The 24,651-nt window shown below is 42.6% G+C and overlaps 1 protein-coding gene across 5 annotated transcripts in view; it reads right to left on the bottom strand.

Moving 5' to 3' along the window:
• The window catches only part of COP1 (COP1 E3 ubiquitin ligase), a 177,065-nt gene that overhangs the window by 132,162 nt on the left and 20,252 nt on the right, over nt 1-24,651 (bottom strand). For 3 of the 5 annotated variants that reach the window (XM_088461878.1, XM_088461877.1, XM_088461881.1), the window contains exons 3-7: nt 23,703-23,800; nt 19,257-19,321; nt 18,442-18,528; nt 12,154-12,273; nt 8,543-8,611 (exon numbers count right to left, since the gene is read on the bottom strand). In XM_088461878.1, coding sequence (XP_088318004.1) covers nt 8,543-8,611; nt 12,154-12,273; nt 18,442-18,528; nt 19,257-19,321; nt 23,703-23,800 — 439 coding nt within the window. The remainder of the gene's footprint in view (nt 1-8,542; nt 8,612-12,153; nt 12,274-18,441; nt 18,529-19,256; nt 19,322-23,702; nt 23,801-24,651) is intronic. The other 2 variants (XM_088461879.1, XM_088461880.1) reach the window with 1 other exon arrangement.

The raw sequence follows: 24,651 nt of genomic DNA on the forward strand, positions 1-24,651 counted from the left end.
AATAAATAAAACAAGGAGCTCCATTTAGGACGGTTATATCATCAGCACAATGTTTATCTTCAGTGGTGTAGAGGGAGTTTCTTTAGGTTATTTTCTTGCCAGTATAAATATCATTTCAACTCTGTCATTTGTTTTTAATTATTTTTGACCAAAACATAGGAAATCTACGAAGCTGAAAAGGGGACAGCAGAACCTGGAAAGAAGGAGGCGGCGGGTTATGCAATCTGTTACTCTGTCAGAGACAAGAGACACCGAGCATCTGTTTTGCATCTCTTGACCCGATCAGAAAGTAACACCACAAACTTCGTCAATGAACCACTGGGCCAATCGAAAGCCATCAACACCGGAGGTATTGACACACACAGATATGTGACATGACCATTATAGTTCACTCCTGAAATAACAAGTCAGTTATATTAGGTGATCTCATTTTCTGGCTGTGTTTAGCCTGTAATACAGTCCATTAATGATCATCTTTACAGGCATAGTTTGCCAACTTAAGATCTACAAATTGTCTTCGCCTTGTCGATGGCTATCCAACTGTCCTCAAAGAACTGCTGATAAAAAAAAAAAACAACACTACTTGTGTGCTGTCACGAACTAACTTAATACAGAGGGTTCTAAACCATTTTCCCTTTAGCTTCTACACAGTAAAAATTACATTTTGTGCACCATACAGCAAATTAAAATTAGTTACAATATGACATTTATGAGAGTGCTTAGAAATCATCAACTAGGCAAACTCTTGTGGGGCCTGGAGGTCATAAAGGTATACACTCCATCAAATAAGTTTACATTAAACTATACTCTTGTGTTGCACTCAGCACTAGCCACTCGGATTCTGTTACAACTAGGGCACTATCAGCGCAAACATTGTATGGTCTTCCATGTCACTCACGTGGGTTTCCTCTACTCCACCATCAAAACATGTACTGGTGATGTAACGTGCCGTGGTATGCATCTGTTTTGGTAAATTAGATTGTAAGCTTCTCTGATAAAGGGACAGATGTGAATAAAGTTAAAATGATTTTGCAGCATTGCAGAAACCGCTATTGCTATCATCTCTTTGCTGCTGAGTACAAGTGGGACTTGTCCTTGGTACTGCAAGGGGTGACTTACCTAAATGTGTGTGACTTTATGAGGTCATCCCGTGGTGCCCACAATAATGTAGTAAAGCCAATTCTACAAGCCAGGGAATATAGATGAGAGAATTAGAATCACTCTCTCCCCCTCATCTTGGCACCCACAGACTCAAGGGTACTCTCGTTTGAAAGAGGGGTGACCCAGAGAACATACCTGCAACTGCACAAATCATTGTGTAGTCAAGGGATGGGAGAATATCTTTCCCATGGTCATCAATAGACATCAATTCACACTGCAGAAATACTAGTATAGAGGGGTGTATGATTTCCCCCTTCCTTGCCCCAACAATCGATTGAAAGAGGGCAGCACTATCTTACAAACAATGTGGTTCCATAGTAGTTATTGTATGGCGATAACCAGACCGTAACACCTTGTACTACAGAAAGCGGCTCTCTAAGTTTCTGGCATCAATGAACACAGCTTTCTCTCATTTTATGCAGGTTTTCAAAATGGTATGCCTTGTTGGGGTACCATATTACTCCTACACATTGTATGCATTTCACTCAAACATGTAAGGGGGAAAAAAACAGGATTTTGGTACTTACCGATAAATCCCTTTCTCCGATTCCACAGGGGACACCGGAGTTCAAGACAATGGGGTATAGACGGTGGTAGAGCAGAGCCTGGCACTTTAAATAATTTAAAAGTGTGACTGGCTCCTCCCCCTCTATGCCCCATCAACCCCAGTTTGAGAAGAGACGGAGGACAAGAGAAAAGAAAACGAGAAGGAGAAGACCACAGAACGGAACAAGACCGACTGAATGAGAACAGTGGAACCCATAACAGGGAACCATGCAGTCACACAACCATAGAATGAACCCAACAAAACGTCAGGTACGCAGCGCTGGGCGGGCGTCCAGTGTCCCCTGTGCAATCGGAGAAAGGGATTTATCGGTAAGTACCAAAATCCTGTTTTCTCCTTCATCCACTAGGGGACACTGGAGTTCAAGACAGTGGGGACGTCCCAAAGCCAACCTCCTGGGTGGGAAGCGCGGAGAACTTGCTGACCCCTCGGCCAAACCGAAATAGGGACTGCCAAGAACAATAGGCCCAGCAGAGGCAGAGGATCAAGTGTCGTAAAGCACAGTAGACAAACACTACTCCTCAGAAGACAGTCACAGAAGAACTTCCACAACGTACGCACAGCGGAAGCCAAAATGAACAGAACGGCTGGCGAGAAAACAATCACAGTTGAGAAGCGGCTGAAAATAGACCAAACCAGACAGCTGGTAGGAGAGCCCCCCCAACAAGAATACATAGGAGAAGGGCAGAAAACGAGAAGAACTTGTGAATCGTACTAGAGTCTGCACAGGAAACTGCAACAGCTGCAGACAGCAGAATCCCAGCACCGCTGGTCATAATCATATAGATAGAAGTATGACAATAGCAATCAACAGATACAAAGTTGATCCTGTCCACAGACTCCCAATAAAGAGTATGCTGGGAGGTCAAAGACAAGACCGAACAATCGCTTTGAGCGATCCTTGAGGTCCCACTGCAACAAAGTTGTGAACCAGCGGAAAGGTTATACCATAGAAGTCTCCAACGAGTGGAGATCCCACGGGACATGAGGCAGAGGCGAATACGAGAGGATGGAGACTACAATTCCTTTCAGAGGGTCAGACAGCAGTATAACCCATACTGAAAACAGGGATAAAAAGACAACTTCCAACCTGATGGAAGTGCGTAGTCAGTACCAACTGCTGGCCCGAACATAGTGTGAAAACAACCAGGAACTTAGCAGTAAAGGAGCACGAATGTAACCCCACCCAGGGAGAGCTACCAATATAGGGAAGCATCCCACACAGCAAGGCCAGGGCAGCAGGACAACCATGAAAGTACCCGTCAGGTACCTATTAGTGTGATAAAATATCAACAGATACTGAACAGGAAAACCCAACCAGGCCCCCTGCGTGGAACATAGTGACTGTCACACTTATGTAAAGATGTGCACTAGCCCAGAGATGCGCTTTGGTCCATAACACAGATTCTAGTAGAATAGTGTCGCTAATCTCAATGTACCAACTATGCACCCACACACCAGGAAAACTCTAAAGTGTAGAGCCAACTGATTAAAAGAGCAGAGGGCTGCTAGGACAGCCGCTAGGCTCCGTAAGGGAAATCAACGTTATGTATGTCAGGTTGCATGAAATAGGAGCATCTTCCTAGGCATTAGTGAGGTAAGCTCTTACCTGTGAGCGACCAGAAGCCCTCTGGACGCTATGTAGAATGTCACTGACCTTTTTTTATCACACAGCAACCCGCCACATTAGGTATAAAGAGTAGCTTCAGTGGGCTAAGACCAATGCTCCACAGCACGGACCTTAGTCTGTAGAAGTGCAGTAGAAATTACTGTGGAAACTAATAAAATGTTAGTGGAGACAAGAAGGTCGTAGAACAGGACTCTAAATTGAGCCTGTTCTGTGGGCGGCCCAAGGCCTCATGGTATGAATTGTACCTAAGGGCCCTTTTGAGACTCATTTTATTGAGATATGCGACAAAAATATGGAGTACCGGAATAGATACTGAGAAGGGTACCTGTACTTAGACTGCGTTGGTTATCTCAAGTAAGAAGGGATATAGCAGTGGTGATATCCCCAGTTAGGGTTAAACAAAAAACAGTTTTGTTTTTTTTTTCCAACTATTCGGAAATATTAATACAAGTGCACCACTGTAGTTGTAATGATAATAGATCCCCCGAATGGGCCGCCGCCCCAGGACATGTGTAGGGTCCATACTGGAAGCAATGCCCAGGGAATTGTGATTATCACTATGTAAGCTGCAGAACATGACTCTAGTTTATAGAACCACCATATAATAGGTATGGATATAGCCTACAGCTTCTGGTAAACCCAGACGGCTACGCATCCGTGGAATAATAGATAAACGTAATAAATGTGGAAGTATAAACATTATATATTCATACACACACACACACACACACACACACACACACACACACACAACCCAATACCTAGGGAGAGATAGTGTAAAGCGTACAACTGTACCAACAATTGTACCAACTACCACATCAGGAGCGTCCAGCCTCCAATCGCAGCATCTTTAATTATGCTAGTATGTTATGGTAAGGATAAGAAGCGATATCCACATATGCATACGTGTACCTACATACAAGTTTAGTAGGTGACGATAATATTTAAAATAGAACATGAGCATAATTAGCGCCATGGAAGGACAAATTCACTCCAGCATGTATATATTCTAAAGCAGGGCTGGTATAAAATACAATATATACATATATATACACATACACACACACACATATATATACCGTGGCCTACCTCCACGCCGGGAGGCTGCTCATGTGTCGCCTGTGGCCGTCATTCTGTTATGGCATAGAGGCAAGATGTGTTAGCAGCGTGCTGTCCCAGACTGGTGTCGTTCCTGGGACTTCTGTTACTGGTGTACTCGCCTTATATGTTAGGAGCGTGCGTGCTTCAGGTGAGCTATTTTAGCTCCAGATTAACCCGTTTTTCGAAGAGGGAATCAAAAATCTCAGTTTAGGCAGAATAGCTAGTACACCATGGGGTAACCACCACAGGCTATAATATCAGGCCATTAGATTAAGCTAGGCGCCCTTTGTTATAAAGCCAAGGGAAAGCCCGACAGTGGGTATTACCCTGCGCTGTAATGGCGGCACCGTGTCCCGTCAGCCCAGCGCCTCTTGCCGGGAATGTGCACCGGCTGAGTAACTGGCCCCTCTCAGAACCGCATAACGCGGTGTTATAGTGCAAACAGGGGTTTAGGCTAGTTCCCATTCTGCTAACTAGCAATGCACAGTAGCTAGCACTATACAGAACTGGAAGGTTTTAAAACCAGCCTATAATGTAGTATATGTGCTGGCACCTATATTAGCCCTACAGCACCTGGTATTCCCAGGCGGTCTCCCATCCAAGTACTAACCAGGCCTGACCCTGCTTAGCTTCCAAAATCAGATGAGATAGAGCGTGTTCAGGGTTATGAGGCATAAGCCTGGGGATGGGACGCAATAATGTGCCAACCCTGGTTACGGGTAAGCTATAACCATAAGTTTCGGCCCCAGCAACCAGAACAATGACTAGTACAAGTACTATACATACTATATATCTTTAATTAGGTTAAGCCAGGCGCCCTTTGTTATAGAACCAAGGGGAAGCCATGACAGGCGGTAACACCCGGTGCTTGCAAACTCCACACAGCTAGGACCACGGTGGGAAGAGAACCCACGACCTCACTGCTGGCAAAATGGCGGGGCCGTGTCCCGTCAGCACAGCGTATTTAGCTGGGAATACTCCTGTCATACAGTGACGGACATCCCTTATTATTTACTGAAGCACTCCCAAAAAGGGAGGGGTCTCGTAGGAGACCAGTGCTAAAGCACTCCCTGCTGCAGGTAGTGCACTGAGCTGTACTGCTTGTGTGCAGGTAGATACTGCTGCCCATAAGAGGGAAGCAGGGGCGCTGTTGTAGTTGCTGGACCGTATGCATTCCTGAATTACCACGCTAGGAGTAGTTGAAGGTCCAGCCGGTGCCGATAACACGGGAGGAGCGATCATGGCTCCTACACAAGCGAGGGGGGTTAAATCAGCATTTGGAGGAGCGGGCATGTAAAGTTGCTCAGCACAGCCAGGAGCTGCGTAACGCAGCGTCTCCTCCTGTTAATAGAAGAGAGCTGCTAATCGCTAAGGCAGTGCTGCATTATGCCTGGCCCGCATACTGAAATGGAGGGCGCAGGTCTGTAGCGCGTGGAGTGCGCGCCACCGGAAAGCCTCCTCCCTGTACAAGCACTGCAACAGCGCCCGCACTTCCCTGTAACAACGCAGCATACAGACTTCACCGCTGTCAGCCTACTAACAGCCATGCTGGGGAAGGGGCAGGAGACCCGGACTCTGCCGATTTCAGCTATGGCAGGTCCTGTCTTCCAGCCTCTCTCCTGAGCAGGGGGAGGAAGTCAGCGCTTGCCCACCTGTGTTGGAACTGACTGCTGGCATTGCTCAGGCAGGATGTTCCACAGCGTTGTACAGGGAAGCGGCATTATCACAGTGAGCCGCTTACTAACCTCAGGGATGCTGCTGCTGTGCAGACTACTGAGGGGGGAGCCCGTACAAAGGCGCAGCTGTGCTTATTAGCTCTAACCGCAGCGCGGCACGCGCTGTCCTTGAGCCCAGCGTTTTGGCCTTGGCCGGGTCGCCGCTAAGCCCCGCCCCCAACGCCACATTAATGGCGGTAAATCACCTCCGTCTCGCTAACGGGGACTCTGCACTACTAGCGCTATGTTACCTAGGCAGGCATAGCGCTGTGAGAGCCAGCATCGGTGCTTCTTCAAACAAGCACCGGCACAGCAACCAACCGCTGAGAGCGCTGTACCACGCTCTCCAGCGGCTATGAGCATAAGCCAGCCACGGTGCTTTCATACAAGCACCAGCGCGGCAACTTAGAGCCGTGTTGAGCGGCTCCTTAAGCCCCGCCCCAGCCCCGTTATGCAGGGCTATAATAGCGGGGCTGCAGACTCCCGTTATGGGAGTAGTGGGACGCGGCAGTCTCCCTCCTTGCATATAGGAGTGAGGAGCAGGCGTCTTCAGTGACAAATGCGGCTAGCACCGCGCTGTCACCAACGTTGAGGGGCCTCTTTATCCATCCCCTCATTTAAATAGGAGGGGGAATCGTGGCTAGGCTAGGCCAGAGAACCAGAAGCTGACTGCCGAGTGCAGCAGCGGGTCTCATCAGCAGCTCCGACACTGCCAGTTTTCCTTGCAGGGGGAAGGAGGCTGTGTAGCAGTCGCGCAGCGCGCGCTGTCCTGAGCCCAGCATTTTCGCCCACCACTCCAGCTAGTCAGGAGTGGTGGGATATACTTACGGGCTGCTGCGGCCGGGATGCTGGGCTGAGGGGGCGGCGAGGAACCCGGACACATGCCGGTGTCAGCAGTGGCGGGTCCTCGCAGGGTCCGATGACTCCATCTGCTGGTGCCCCCTCCTCAGGGCCACCGGACACAGGCTGCAGTAGCCGTGTGGTGCCCTCCCGGCGGCTCCCCAGTAGCAGGCAGACTGTCACAGCAAGCAGTCTGCCTGTCCTCAATGCTTGTTTAGTAAAAAATATAAAAAATATGAAAAAGGCTGGAGACAGCCAGATGTGCGACCGGCTCTCTCGGGCACATTCTAAAAACTGGGGTTGATGGGGCATAGAGGGGGAGGAGCCAGTCACACTTTTAAATTATTTAAAGTGCCAGGCTCTGCTCTACCACCATCTATACCCCACTGTCTTGAACTCCAGTGTCCCCTAGTGGATGAAGGAGAAATACAACATCATTTTCAAGTGAAGATTTTATCATGAGAACTTATGGTTAGAATCCAGCTTTTTGCAGATCTGGAAAGGTGGATAATGGCGAATCAAGAATCAAAGTATTTCTTGGTCGTGGTTGAAAAAATATATTTGCAACTATTGTGGATTAAGGTGATCAATAATTGTTATTAGCTATAAGAGAGAGCTAGAGAGAGCGCCTTATCAAGATTAATTTATGGTGTCTGTAGGACACTGGTATTATTTATATGCATATGTTTTAGGTTACTTTGATATGTAACATTTGTGTGTCACTTGCACTCATATTTTTTATGTTCTGCTTCATTAAATAAAAATAGCACTTTTTGACCAGTTTGGGAAGATTCTATTTTCCATGAGAGGAGAAATAAGCATACTAATGGTGATATTTTATGGAAAATACAAAGTCCTTTGCAAAAAAATAAAAAATGTGTAATTTGTGTAAGAACTGCATAAATAATTACAGATACTGATGTTTCAATGTGACCAGCCCAAAAAAGAGCTACTTAAGATTTATAGATAATAGTAATAATAATAGTAATGATAAATAATAATAGGAACACAGCTATTTCTTATTTTGCAAACACTTAAAAATCCACTGAAAATAAAATTAATTTAAAGCCTTACAAAAAAAAAAAAAAAGCTTAAAAAATAAACCACACAATTTAGCCTTCACGCCTAGTGCTCATAACCACATTGCAAAGCTCTAAAATCTAGAAACGCCACTATGTGTCCTATTTACAGCATGGGTCAGTCCTCCTATGTAACAATAAAAAGCTGTGACATTTCCAAGTATGTATGGTTCCAGTAGCAGAATAATGGCCCTTGTTCTGGCATTTAGGAATCCATTACAAGCACTTTGTAGATATCCACTACCCTGTTGCCTTCCATTCTTCATCGGTTAGACCCTATGCTCCTAAAATAATACGGACAACAGGGGCACCGGGTGCATGATGTGGAAAACCTGAAAAACAGATCTTGTTTCTGTGTATTGCCTGGTTTTAAGTATAAATGAAACCTACACAAACAGCAGACACAGAACATATCAGAATGTCAACAACGAACATTAAAAATTCATCTTACCTCTCTCTTATTCCGTCGAGCGACTTTCAAGAATTCCATGAGGATCTGAACTTGAGCAGCATGAGATTCCTACACAGATGGAAAATATAAAGTCTTTATTCTACTAATCAGCACATAGCACAATAATCTCATCAAGAGGACTAAATGCCTAGTGGTATCTACGATGCAACCAGATATGCTCAGCAGATAGTATGTTATCATAAATCTATAATGACCCACATTTATACCGAGCTGCTGTGCCCCACATCACTAACTAAATACAGAATTTTTTTACATAATATATATATATATCTATATCTCTATATATATATATATATATATACACACACACACACACACACATATATACATACACACAAACACTTTCACTCTGATATGGAAGAGTTTGTGTTAATCTTAATATATATTATTGTTAATAATAGTAGTAGTAATAATACACAGCTGTGAAAGCACAGCTGGTGGACAGCCTGCCAAACATCTATGCAATATCGTGGCTGTTATCAGTCCTGGACATAGGTTACAACAACACTAGCATCGCTAGCCAACTAAGAGTTACAGAGTATCCCTCAGGTCCGTGTTTATTCCTATATTTACCCTCCTGTTGCAAACTGCTGAAACTCTCCCTGTGCCAAACTCCAGTAGACAGAATGTAAGGCTGCCTTCAACCCAACTTTTACTGCAGCTAAATTTAATCTGAATATTATATTATTTTCCCTTTTGCTGCTGTGATATTTAGCCAATTATTTTAATGGTCGTCCTGGCAGCGGAGCTGAACAATATGTGCTTTAGAGGGAGGCTCCGTTACTGGCACGACATGCAACCAGGACAAAAAGACTCTTTATCAATTCCATGAGACTGTCTTCGTTAGCCTAATAGGGATTGCCAAGAGGCAGAAAATGGGGCACCGCCACCTTGTTTAGGAGTAGAACTAGTAAAGATTCATATTTACTAAAAAAGTGTAAAAAATTAAAATAAAGTGTGCTAGTAAACAATACACTTTAACATGGATGCTACACAGAGAAATATTTTTTTTCCCCCGGAGAAGTCCCTTGTATCTGAACTTTTATCTACTTAGATTATAGCAAACTATTCAAAATGTAAAAACACCAATCACTTCCACTTATAGTTATAGAAGGATCAGATATGACCAATTAGAGGCATCTATGGGCACCAATGGAGAAATGTAGTAAGGTAGTAGTATTAGTGGTTGAACTGAGTGTAGAGTCACTGCAGTATTATTTTAATAAATTATGGTAAAATACAAAAATGAAGTATGAAGACGGCTTCTTCTGGGTTTCTGGATAACGACGCAAGAAGGCTTACCTTCTTTCCTGCTCTGACATACATATGTTATATTCCCTACTGCTGCTGTGCCATAAATTGTAGATTACGCTTCTAATCTCCAGGCCTTATTAAAGGGATGCAGTCAAAATACAGACAAAACAGAGAGACAATCAGGATGCAAGCGCTTAGAATGTCAGCATCAGAGTCCCGACCGCCAGTATCCCGATGGTAAGTACTGGGGTTAGGGGGAGGGTTAGGCTAGGGGAAGGGTTAGGTTTAGGAACTAAAGAGGGAGAGGTTAGGTTTAGGCAGCGGGGAGGGAGGCATCGGGATTCTGATCGCCGGAATCCCGAGCACCAGCATCCCGTACCCAACCTTTATTAACATCTACTAGCTCCTAACCAAAACTTTTGGTCACATGGGAAGGAGTGTTGACCTCTAACAAACATTCATACCGGTAACGAGTTCTCCCGGTATGCACTCGTATGTCTATGAATAGAATTTGCCCACACAGGTCACAAGTTTAATAAATTGGCACCCAAGCCAACAAACTGACACTTTTTACATGAAGAGCAAGTTTCCTATTGAAAATCTTGCAATGTCCCACAATAGAACAGGCTAAAAGTACATCAAATCTGTGTATGTAGCACAGGCATTGACATAATACAAGGACCTATTAGTTTTAGATAAAGTTCTTTACAGATGTGTCCTCATACACTATTGTTGCAGTCGCGCGAAACCGCCCTTCTTGGTGTGCCAGGTGCCTTGCATCAAGTGAATTTTTTGCATCCTTTTCACCTGAAAATGATTCTTAATTGGAAATGGTAAATGACAGGGGCACTATGCTCCCCTATCAATATCGGCACTGCTATAAAAGATTGCCTAGCATATCAGCGCGCTATGTATGAACGTTTAGTGGCTCTGACCTTTCCAACAGCTGCAGCTAACGATTTTGACAGCTGCAGCTGTCATTGCCCTATCACCAAGGACAAGGACAGCACAGCCGGGCTTGGCACTGCATGCGAGATCTCATGCATGCCCAGTGGATCCGACGCATCAGCACTAGGTTGATGCGCTCTGTGCTCTGGCGGGGATCATCGGTGGGGGGGCTTTCTGTGAGGCGGGGGGAGTCTTCACTCCCCCACATCGGCAGATGAGATGTTCATACATCTCATCGATGCTGCTTCGCATCGGTAAAGAAGTGAAGCAGGAAGAGCTATAGCAGCACGATATATGCCACTATATGCTACATCTTCCCTACTGTGTGACAGAGGCAGAATCTGTGTACAAAGTGCTACGATGCAGCAATCGTGGCTTTTCTCCTTCATATACAGATTTAGACGTGCTTAGATATACAAATATCGCATATCAAATTAATCAGTGCAGTCTTGTGAAGCAGAAAGGTCACTGTCCCATTGCAACAGATATACATCCAGGTGAAAAAGAAGCTCGGCACAAGCAGAGTCTCAAACTCTCTGGTGTCGCATGGCGTATTGTGGCTAGGTGTTAGATACATCTATAAGTGATTTTCTATAGGTAATATGCAATGCACATGTCACCAAGTCTCGCTCTGCTTTTTCTGCTATAAACATTTCGGCGTTACAAACGTATACCCTACAGCTCCTCCTCAGTCTGCATGAGGCAGGGTAGCGATGACCTATCAGGGAATCTGCCAGACAGACAGTGAGCCTCAGTCCAACTCCACAGCCAACATTTAGTATTGCCATATAGAGATGGGAGACATGACAGCATATGCAGGCGAATCAGAGCAACTTACTGCCCTGCGCACGCTATGTGTGATCCAAAATTAACTATGTAGAAATGACAATACATTTACTAGAACCTCACCAGAAGGAACAGGTTCTCTAAACATTCATTCACACAGAACATGATGCAGTTTGAACACACCATCATACACAGAAACCGCAGCTCTGTTCTGGAACCATGATTGATTTGCCAAGGTATATCACCGGGGACGCTGAATGCTAGTGTTGTAATCGCTCTCTCTCTTCAGCAGTGGTATTCAATATGTGGCCCACCAGCTGCTGTGGATCCGTTTTGCACGCTCTAATAGCAAAACTGTGTCAGAGCATGCTGGGACGTGTAGTTCCACAAACAGCATGTTGAATACCCTTGCTCTACAGTGTGAACAAAAGAAAGGGATTCAATGGGTTGTAGCTAGTGGAGTGTGCTGTAAGATCACAATGCATGTCCATCACTGAGTCCTAACATTCTGCACGCAGGTGATCAGCAATAGTACAAGGAAATGAAACAAGCTGGATTTCATATCTCGTTTAGATGTCTTCAGAAATGCCCTGAATCCTTACTGCTTCCAGCTGCCTCTTCTTCTGTACCAGAAGCTGAAGCATCAGATTCACATTCGCCAGATCCAAGTTATCCTGATCAGTTACCAGCAGATCCTGGAAGATTTGCCATCGGTGACCATTCTGAAGAACCAAAGAGAAAATAGAAATGAAAAAAACAAATCTGTTGCTCTGCTAATATGTTTAGATCAACCTAATAAATCTAAACTACCAATGAAATAAATAATTTATACAAAATAAAAAAAGAAGCAGAAACAACAATCAATTCACACACATGTGAATCACAAGTTATTTGCACGCATGTTCATGTGGTGGTACCACCATCCAGACATAGCTAAAAAATTTTAGCTCACACAATATCCCCATCTTATTTTTTCAGATCATATGCATGGGGAAAAAATGAAATGTATATAAAATGTACATTTTATGGTGTGCACATATGATGATGCACAATATGGCTAATCTAAGGAGCGTAATATGGTATATAGAGGTCAATCCTATTAGGTGCAAGGGGGTCAAATGCCACTTCAAGGGCACAGAAACACCAGCAACAGCGATGCAACTAGTCCCCCTTGCAGCCCGATTCCACCCCGGACTCTCAGACTTTTGTAGACAGCCCAATGGGCTGCAACAACAATCAGATACCGTAAGTCCTGCATATAGGATCCATCCCAAAGTATAACTAGCTTTACATTAAAAAAAAAAAGTTTAATGGCAGCCATTAAACTAGGCATTTGGTGGAAAAACTGGTGAGCAAGATCAGAGTCATAAACTTTAATGGAAGCACAAAGAAGAGAGCCAATTGGTCACAGACCATTAAATGCAAAGGCCGATACACAAGAGAAACCAGAAGTAAAAAGATGGGAAATTTATTTTTTTTTCCTTCTGACAGATGAAAAAAATTAATGGATTACAGCCGAACACAAAAGGCAGTAAATATTTTGGGAAGTTTAATACAAATAAGAAAAGCTTAACAAACAATTAATCCTACACCATTATTGAATACATCTCATTTAGTGCAATCAGACATGATTGCAGAAGATCTAGAGTAGTTGATAATTTGCTCCGTCATAGCTACCTAAAGCAGAAAAAAAAAAATTCTAAAACTAATGAAAGACCCTATGGCAACGGGGAGATTTTTGGTGTAACTTTGTACAATTTTGTTATTTACAAAGATCAATATTATGGGCAATACGAGAGAAAGAAGAGCTCTGGAAGCAGAGGAAGACGTGTGACCATCATTAAAGAAGGCTCAGATGTCCTTCTGCACAACAACAAACTACCTGTGTAGAAGTGCAGGTTTTAGATAAAGGATTACATGTTTTGTATTTCTGATTTATAACTTTACTGACATTCACAAAAATGTGTAAATTAGGTTTAAAATAAAAATAAAACACATTAGTTAAAAGGTAAGTGAACTAGCACAAACCACTTAGTTTTTCCAAACTAAACCCGATGATTTTAAAACAAAATTAGGTGTTTTAATAATATGCTTGGAACTCTTAACAAGTTTTCAATTTAACTAAAATAACAAAACACCCTTAGCCAAATTAAAAAATAACTGAAGCCAAAAGCAAAAGGGCTATACTACCTATAGGAGTCACGGTTACTTACATACACTTATATGAAGGACACTCGCTATTTTTATTTTTTAAATTTTACTCTTAGCTTCTTTAGGGCATATTCAATTGACTTAATTTTTTTTTTTTTTTTTCGCGGTGCGGGAATTTGCAGTTGGCTGGAGGATTTTTCCTAAACAATTAGCTGCGAGAATTTCAGCCTGCGGAAATTTCTAAAGGATTTAAAGCAGCTTTAGAACAGGTGCAAAGACGGGGAATATTGCTATTTTAAGGTAAAAACGTTGTGACTTGGTTCAGGACCCCTGGGATACTGCTCCTAATGATTAATTAGGCATTTCAAAGTTTTTAATTAGCTTAATTAGGGTAATAATTACATGTCATGATTGGGGTGAATTTCTGTAAAAGTGTAGAATAATTGGTTATAATATGTGGGATAGGTATATGGGGGTGTTGTATGGATGGGGCAGGTCTTTTAACATTGCAGGTGGGGGTAACAAATGCATAAAAATGCAGGTCATCTAATTTTTAGTAATTTTAAGCCACTTAAAAAAAAAACACCACTTATTAGCAAATTATAGCTTTTATAACTATTACAAAGTGGGAAAAAAATCAGCCATGTAAAACCTTTAAAAAAATACAAAAAACTATAATATATACACACACACACACACTAGTGTGTGCGTGTGTGTGTGCGTATGCGTATATATTATATATATTTATTTTTTTTTATTTTTTTTATTATTTGTCTATTTTTTTTAAACCGTTTCAATTTGCAAGGTTTTTATAGGGTACTTTTTCCAAGAGTTTTTGCAGAAAACAATTATTGCACCAATTTATTTCCGGTTGGATAGAACCAGAATCGGCAGTGAGCACAGCCACTGTAATCAGAAATTAAGCAAAATAGACACATTAATTTCCTCTGAAAAAAAATCTTGTGCCCAATTGAATCGGACGCTTATGCTGGGCATACACTATACAATTATCTGTCAGATATCTGTCCAATCTGGCTGGTTGGAATGAAAACCTGGTCATGTATGGGAGCAAATGGCATTTGATCATATGGTCTTAAACACTGGAAAGCGGACAAAAAAACAACTGTTCAATTGGTTAAATGTGTGTTTTAATCAATTTGTCTGAACGACCATTTTTGTCTGTTTTCCAGTGTTTGTGAGCAAATGGACAATTGTTATTAGCTCCCATAAATTACCAGATTTTCATTCCACCAGGCCAGATTGGACAGATATCTGACAGATAATTGTATAGCCACATAATTTAGGCATTAACGCTGTTCAAGATTTTTTGAATAACACAGTTTTAGGAAATATATTATTTGTTCTTCAGGGAAATTAATTTAGAAAAATGGGTGGACTGAATATCTAAAGATGCTAAAGAAAAAAAAAAAAAAAAAAAACTTACATAAAAATAAGAATAAAAAATCATTAGTACTGACTATTCTTCATAAATGTAGATTCTACAGGGTGTATATAAATTAGGATTTTTGATCCAACTTACAGATGAATCCTTTTCTCTTAAGCAAGCTGGGGAACATAACCGTGCTGGGATTATCACTACAGCCCTAACTGTGTGGAGTTTTTATGCATGGATGTTACTGTGTTTTGGGAGATGTCTCATGCACCGGGTAATGTGCAGTTACGCGGGTGTCCTAGGTCAGTGGTTCTCAAACTTGGTCCTCAGGACCCCACAGAGGTCACATTTTCCATGTCTCCCATTTTAAAAGATCCACAGGTGGAGCTAATTATTTCACTTGTAATTCTGTAAGGAGACCTGGAAACCATGCATTGTTTGGGGACCTGAGGGCAGAGTTTGAGGCATCTGGTGCGCTGCAACCCCCAGTGTGGGACCTTCATGGGCTCCGGCTCTCAGCAGGTCCATGTCCGCCCTGGTAAAGCTTGTTGCGCATCACAGAGAAACCAACGTCACACTTAGGTATTCCCTCTATAGGCTTAAGTTCCCAGCTGTGATATGTCCTGTTCGGCCTCCGTGCTTTGTGACATCAGGATTTAAGACTGGTTCCTCTCCTTTGGCACGCTGTCTTTCAGAGGACCTACTGACCTTTTTGCCTCATTGCTGCTGTGCGCCACTCTCTAGGCGGTTTAGGTAGGGTCCCAAGCTGTGGCTCTGTGTCGGTCCAGGAGTTGGTGATGGAAAGTCATTCCTTTCCCTTCGGTGAATCTCTCCGGTCTCATCAGAGAGGCCTAGGAGCACCGGATTAAGAGGTCCCCTTGCAAGTTTGCTACCAAGGATGACATGTCCGAGTGGAAGCACCTCACACGGTTGTTGCGGAAGCCATTTAGCTCAGCACGACTCTTCCTGTTCGGTGCTCAGCGTCCTTTGGGGATCCACTAGCTAAAACTTAAACGGTGTCTCCAGCCTATTTCAATGGGTTCCGAGGTGGTTATCCAGTCTTGGCGTGCCTCGACATGGATGGCGTGTACTATGGTCACTTCTGCAGCCATATTCGTCGTGGGGGCTTACGGAGATTTGCCCTAAGATTCCCAGCTGGATTTGGTGGGATAGTTTGTCGAAGGCCTCTGTGTGGGAGGCCATGCAAGACAAGGCACTGGTAGCTTACTGTTTTCAGCTACGGCAGGTTTTGCCTAGACAGGCACTTGGGCTCTATGCTGCACATGCACATTCATAACCAATTTGTTCCTTACAATATCTTCTGTTGGTAAGGACTCTCTCTTTTAGCCAGACTTCCGGTGGCTGTATCTCCCAGCGGGGTCCGTGTTTCTAGATTTTTGGTCCTCTTTTCTGGGTAGTACATTCTAGAAAGGTCAGTCTGCCACAACCTGGTTCTTCTTCGGCAGATGTTTTGTTTTCCAGGGACTGTTTTTCTATTAGCACTCACCATTTCAGGGGCAGGCTCCCGGGAAGCATAGTGCCTAACAGGGTCGATCTCTCGCTCTACTCAGTTCACTGGCAAGGGGTAGGGTGGTTACTTCAGTTCAAAGAGCGTTGAGGGACATCTGGGTGATAGGCATCTTTCACCATCCTTGACGTCTTTTTTTTTTTTTTCGTTCAACAACATTGCTCTTCCCCAGGAAGCAGCGAACACTGTGCCATTAGACCGTGCTTCCACTCAGCCGGCAGTTTCTGCTCCAATTCAGCCACAGGAACGGAACCTGGGGTTCGGTCTCCTTCCTAGTTGAAAACTCACCGGCTCATTCCGGCTGATGTGGTCTTTAGTCCATGAACCCATTTATGCTAGATGTTTTACTATGGGGAAGATTCAATTGAATTGTTGGACCTTTTTCTGGCTATTACAGCGGGTTGATTCTGCTCGAAACTCCTTAATGTGTGGTAGCCGCTGAAATGAGTCCCGGCGGCTTCCGCGCTAATTTCAATCTGCCCTCATAGGTGTAACTGTGCTTTAAAATGACGCACTCTAGTATTTTCTAGCATCACTAGAAAATAACTCCCTTCCACCAGGTCTCATGCAATTTATCACATATGCTTGGGCACACAGCCACTCATGTAGCCAGTGTGTGGAAGAGCGACGGCTATTTTTGAGCAGTACACAACCTTACTCTTCTCCCCAGTGTTTCCTCCATGGTGGAGGAGAGTGACTGTCACTTTGTTTCACCCACGAAGCCTAGGATCAGGAAGATTGTAAAGGCGCATATCCACTACACGAGAGTGGAACGACTGTACGATTACAACATTGTAATCGTGCAATTGTTCATCATCCTGTGCAGTGGATAATGTGCCCACATTGAACGATAAGTCGTTCAGTGCAGGCACCCTCCCTCATCCCCGAACATGCACAACCTGACTATATCGTCAGGTTGGCCTGCATGTTCAGGCGATGACAAATGCCGACAACGACCAGCGGGAACGCGCATCGCTTGTCGTTGCCGGCATTTTACTGAACGATTACGTGATTGTTAATTTTTCTCGTCTAGTGGATACGCAGCTTTAGACTCTCCAGGGAGTCTCCCTGACATTCAAAAAGAGTCAGCAAGTATACAATCTCCAAATTAAAACTGACCCCTACTTTAATTTGATCAGTAGTGCCCCTCACAGGGTTTCTAGTGCATATTGATTCAATATTTGTTGGTTTTAGGTAAGTTCAAGATAACCCGTTTTACAGAGAAAAGAACCCATATCAGTATAATTTAGTTCTTAAAGGTAATTTATATTTGCAGACCAATAAGTTTAATGTTAGTGTCCTTTCATACTGTGCATTACAATAGTTTAACTATAAAATATTTTTGTTAACAGAGCCAAGTGATATAAGTGAAAGTAAACCTGAAATAAATATTGGTACAGGTTGCTGAAGGATGACTGTTCTGCTACACCTGTCCTGTAAAGTTTGGGTAGATTCTCCAGAATAACCTGGTGAAACGCGTGAATGTTGTGATTAGGTACAGATGTCAAGAGCCAATGGCTCTCCCTTACTGGTGAGAGGTTATCCCCACGACTGAATAGGCTCCCCTAACTAATTCACTAGATTAATAGTTATTGAGAAAGCCCTATAAAAAATAAACAATGTAAAACCTTTCCTTCTTGCTTGTAATAAATAAAATGGGAAAAGGGCATAATAGCATATAATTTATTACACCACTTAATAAGGTCTCATTATACTTATCGTTGGCTGGGAATTAAAACTGCCCGAGCACATTGGATACCTAAATTAAAAACAGAATATCTTCACATATAAAATACTGCCAGCCGGCTTCACGGATACCATATTAAATGTCAGGCCTTGCTCCCTATGTTGATCCGTGGTCTGATGACTCTTTTTGGCGCACACCAAGTCGTTTAATCCTGCAATCTGAACAGTTAAGGCAGAGGTCACATGGGGTCCTTAACAAGGTCATTCAAGACTTCATAGCAAAGATAAAACGCCAACACCATACTCTGTATTTGAAGAGCAAACAGTACTTTTAAATGTAGATACCGCTAGCTTTATTTTTAAACAGGTATCTTCCAATCAGTTATTTCCATTATTACAATACAAGCATTGTACAGATACAACTGTGCACAATGCGCTAACCATGTAACATTCAAAGACAAAAGAAAGTAAACCTAACGGGAAGATTAAATGAACGCAATGGTTGCAGCGCCACCCCATGGAGCACAAACCACTTGCACAATGCTGACCATTAAGTGTAGCTGATCACCAAACCCCACTGTGTGGTTGCCAGGTGACCTTGCTGCCAGATGCTATACACTTGGGTGAACCCTTTCAAACCACTGTAAAGCATTTCTCAGAAATGGAAGCACTTTACTAGTCATTTCTAAACATAACCACATGCACAGTATTATCTCAGACATGATGTTACACAAGCAAGAGAAAACAGATTGCTGCTTATTGCATAAAAGTTTGTTCAACTAAACCCCCCCCCACCCCTCTGAAAATGTAACACTTTGTTGGAGGTAAAATGCAGACTGCTCCAAGAGCTCTGTAAACAATTAGACACAGCCTGTGTAATTGTTTTTTGATAATCCCAGTTACTTTCATTTTGTTGTTAGGTTTATATATTCACTACGAGATCTCACCGAAGGGTCCAGCTTCAGCCGCTTGTCATCAAATCTCTGCTTCTGTTTCAGGATGAGCTCATTTACTGCAAAAAAATACAAACACAGTATCTCACTAAGCGACATGCACACTAGCAGCATTGGAACATACACAGAGAGATAAAAAAAAAATAAAAAAAAATTAGATATAGATACACACACAGTGTCAGGTGCATAAATATTGGGCCACTGACAGAATTTTCATATTTTGGCCTCTATTCACCACCACAATGGCTTTGAAATGAAACAAACAAGATGTGCTTTAACTGCAGACTTTCAGATTTAATTTGAGGGTAATTACATCCAAATCAGGTGAACGGTGTAGGAATTACAACGGTTTCTATATGTGCCTCACACTTTTTAAGGGGCTAAAAGTAATGGGACAAACTAAACAATCCTAAATCTAACTTTCACTTTTTAATACTTTGTTGCAAATCCTTTGCAGGCAATTACAGCCTATAGTCTGGAACGCATAGCCATCACCAGATGCTGGATTTCATCCATGGTGATGCTCTGCCAGGCCTCTACTGCAAATGTCTTCAGTTCCTGCTTGTTCTTGGGGCATTTTTCCTTCAGTTTTGTCTTCATCAAGTGAAATGCATGCTCAATCGGATTCAGGTCAGGGGATTGACTTGGCCATTGCATAACATTCCACTTTTTAGCCTTAAAAAACTCTTTGGTTGCTTTTGCAGTATGCTTCGGGTCATTGTCCATCTGCACTGTGAAGCGCCGTCTAATGAGTTCTGAAGCATTTGACTGAATATGAGCATATAATATTGCCCGAAACACTTCAGAATTCATTCTGCTGCTTTTATCAGCAGTCACATCATCAATAAATACAAGGGAACCAGTTCCATTGACAGCTATACATGCCCACGCCATGACACTACCACCACCATGCTTCACTGATGAGGTGTTATGTTTTTGGATCATGAGCAGTACCTTTCCTTCTCCATACTCTTCTCTTCCCATCACTCTGGTACAAGTTGATCTTTGTCTCATCTGTCCATAGGACGTTGTTCCAGAATTGTAATGGCTTTTTTAGATGTTGTTTGGCAATCTGGTCTTCCTGTTTTTGTGACTCACCAATGGCTTACATCTTGTGGTGAACCCTCTACATTCACTCTTGTGAAGTCTTCTCTTGATTGTTGACTTTGACACATATACGCCTACCTCATGGAGAGTGTTCTTGATTTGGCCAACTGTTGTGAAGGGGTTTTTCTACACCAGAAAAATAATTCTTCTGTCATCCACCACAGTTGTTTTCCGTGGTCTTCCAGGTCTTTTGGTGTTGCTGAGCTCTAAGGTGCGTTCTTTCTTTTTAAGAATGTTCCAAACAGTTGATTTGGCCACACCTAAAGTTTTTGCTATCTCTCTGATGGGTTTGTTTTCATTTTTCAGCCTAATGATGGCTTGCTTCACTGATAGTGACAGCTCTTTGGATCTCATATTGAGAGTCGACAGCAACTGATTCCAAATGCAAATGTCACACCTAGAATTAACTCCAGACCTTTTACCTGCTTAATTGATAATGAAATAATGAGGGAATAGCCCACACCTGTCCATGAGATAGCTTTTGAGTTGATAGTCCCATTACTTTTGGCCCCTTAAAAAGTGGGAGGCACATATAGAAACCGTTGTAATTCCTACACCGTTCACCTGATTTAGATGTAATTACCCTCAAATTAAACCTGAAAGTCTGCAGTTACAGCACATCTTGTTTGTTTCATTTCAAAGCCATTGTGGTGGTGAATAGAGGCCAAAATATGAAAATTCTGTCAATGTCCCAATATTTATGCACCTGACTGTATGTATGTTTGTATGTATATATTTTTTTTTTACGAGTAGCTCTCTCATCCCCAATGATACCTCTTTATGGAAAATTTGTGAACATATCAATGTAGTACACAAACTATTACAGATGTCCAATAACATCAGACTAGTGAAAAGGCATTTCCCACAGAAGGACAGTTAAAGTTGTCCAGATGTTGATACATTATTTCTTTAGTTAGGCATCCAAGTGAGACTGTGGCAACAAGTGTCATCTGTAACGGTGATACTTTAGCTCAAGGAGAGATAAATCAGGAAGGAGATAGCGGTCAGTGTGCAGCGAATATGACGCCTGATTAGAAGGCTGCAGCTTCTGTCCTACGAGATGCCACTTTCACTGCACAACTCCGATCAGTGGGCAAACGTGGTCCTCTCTTAACTGGCAACTAATCTGCAACAACTTCAATACAGAGTTTAAAAAAAAAAAAAAACACCTCACTGGTGTATTTAAATATCTTTTACACATTGGTTGTAAAAGTTTTTTGTTTTTTTTTATATTTACACACAAATCTTTTCTTAAACAATATAATGGAAGTTGCAGGGATACTAAAGCGGGTTATACACAGGATGATTATTTTTGCCATTTCCACGTATTGGTGAATGAGGAATTAAGTTCCACAACCTAATTGGGTTAAAACAGAGAATACATCACTGTGGCAGGCTATAGTAGGAAACCGTTTTATTTGGCTTGTTTATCCAGGTTACTATTACCGATTTATAGGGGCATATCCAATTTAGTACGAGGTATATAACCTTGTGTTCAATTTTGGATCACCGCGTGTATGCACGCTCATGATACCCACTGTGTCCAATAAAATAATAAAAGTGGTCGCGGTTGCGCAGCGTAAAAAAAAAAAAAATTACATTTACCTGCCCGGGGGTCTTCCCGGCTCCCGGTGGCCTCCCCTCTATCTTGCCAATGGGGAGGTGGCAGCCAAGAGTCTCTGGGGCTACTGGGAGGCACAAAGGCTGTTTGGAGATGTAGTTCCCCCAGCGCCCGTTACGGGGGAGTTATACACACACTAACTCATACACACTTACAAACACTCACATACTCACCCTGTTGCAGAAGACTCAGCTCCCGATGCTGGATGCAGAAGACACCGCTTTAGAAGGTGACCAAATAAGCTATTGGAAGTTTCCAATTGGCTTAATTAGCCCTCGGGGGTGGGGGCGGTGGTGCCACTGGGGTCCCAAAGCAAGTGCCGCTGATTTATCCTAAAATTAATGATTTTAGGAAAAAACAGACAAGTTCTGGAGATGCCTGTAGAAATCAGTGTCCCATTTTCAGTCACCTTATTGAATAGCAAAAGCTTGCAGTTGCGGGAAAAACCCAGCGCCACAGGGTTTTTTTTTATTTCCAAGCCCGCAATTGGATATGTCCCATAGTTTTCCAGTTTCCACTGTGTGTTGATTACCATGACAAACACAGCCACATGGCACATGATACAGGAACTAGAGAGGCTTTGGAATTACCCTGGAGGTCTGCACGGTGACGTCTTCCCCTTCCTTTTCCCCCCAAATACAAATGGACAAATTTAAAGGGCAGAGCACCTTTAGTGCGACTAGACAATGATTGCATAACATGGTAAATGCTAAGCAAGTATCTGTTTAGGTTTGCACTCTAGAATGATTTTGAAAAGTTGATTTGTAGGTTAGTTAGGAAACAAATCATATGAAGGTTTACAAAAAGCTCCATGATTTGCGATAGAAAATAAAAGCCATGTGTTAGATTGTTGCTTAAACCACTCAGGTCTAAAATAGGGGAACAGATGGCATATCCGAGGGCACACACTTTGGTGCCTATTTCAATACCATGCAGAAGAACTTGGGTAAACACAAGTTATTCTGTGTGATGTGTTTATAGAACAGTGCATAACAACAGGGATATTATTATTGATATATATCTGTATGAGGTAGGGAGATGGAATGGTCTATATTATAATAAATAGCGCACTGATGCCCTCATACACAGGTCAGCTCCTCTGACTGCTCATTTGTCACTAGGGACCAGACTAATCAGACACACTGTAGTTACAACACAATTTGCAACAACAAATTGAGTCAATGGGCTATATTCAAAAAGTGGCGGCTTTTGTAAGCGAAATGGTCGGTTGGAGCTGTATATTATAGTTGGGCAAAAGACATTATGGTGAGTTTGAGGCAACATTTCGCTCATACAGTTATATAGAACACATGGAAAACCCCATAACATGTAGGTGCACACTCTGTAGAAAGTGACTTACTATTAGCAATCAAATACAAAAAAAAAAAACACACACTTTTAAGCTTAATTTGATTTTTTCAGGGTTAGCGTCATGTTAACAAGCAGCATTTACATTTTCACACCTTGGGGCCTACTCAATGACGCTCAAGGTTCTGTAGGAATCTTACGCAATCTGCGCCTGCATACATTTTCAGCAATTACGATAGGGAACTCCCGCTGGTTTTTGCTTGCGCCTCAATGGGGTGTAAGCTGAAACAGATGAGCTACCCCTGGTCGGATTTCCCGCGGTGCTGACCACAATATTACACACAAACATTCCACAGAGGCCAGGTTGTACTTTGGGCTGCAAATGAATAGAACTAATAACTCACCTAGGAAGTTGGGATAGAGATGGTCGATGTTATCTACCACATAATTACACTTTGGGCAGCGGTTATTGTCCTCCAGACTATGATGGATGCATTTATAGCTGTCGGGAGACAAAACACACATTGTCTGTTGGCATTTACTGAGAATCAGAGGATAAAAATATATCAAAATGAGTCCGCTTCTTTAGAGTGCATACCAAAAAAGGTGTAAACTGCGCACTAAATGGCAGCGCACCAGCAGGACGGTATCTGATGACATCAGCTGTCCTATACACTAATGTTTCCCCACTGATTATTTAATGGAAACCTTTATTTACTTGATATTTCAAAAGCTTTTCTTTGGCGTTCGGCAGTTTCTCAGCAAGGATTAATGCCTTTCAACAGGCTATCTGGGCTGTGATGATACAGAGGTTTGCCTGCATGAAATTCTTCTAACACCACTGGTGTGACATTGGATAGATGGGTCTGATTCTAGTTATCAGACACCCCCACCCCTCCCTCCTGTTGTGTTGTGCACATCCAACTCTATCAGGTCTTCGCACGCACACAATGGCACTGGAAGAGCAGCAGGAAGGGTTCCTATTGGATAACAGAGCACATTTCTTGAGAATGAATACCAAGTAACATGTGAATATTTATCCTGTCTAATATTGGCACGGTCCATATCTTGCTAATCTCAACACACTTCAATCAACTCACTAGGAATTCAAACAGCCATTCTATAAAAAATAAAAAGCAGACAAATATATTAAAATGAATAAAAAATAATACATCTAAATATACACATAAGTATATACATACACATACACCCACTCCCCTCTATGGCGTGAACACAGGCATAAAATAAAGAAAGTAGACTAAGTGGTGCACGTACCAGTTTGGTCCACAGTCCGTTAAACAGATTATGTGTAATAGCAAAGGTAACAACAGGATGTAGTTGGGATCCCGGCCC

This window comes from Taudactylus pleione, unplaced genomic scaffold (genome assembly GCF_031769625.1).
Source record: "Taudactylus pleione unplaced genomic scaffold, aTauple2 ptg001123l, whole genome shotgun sequence".
Taxonomy (NCBI): domain Eukaryota; kingdom Metazoa; phylum Chordata; class Amphibia; order Anura; family Myobatrachidae; genus Taudactylus; species Taudactylus pleione.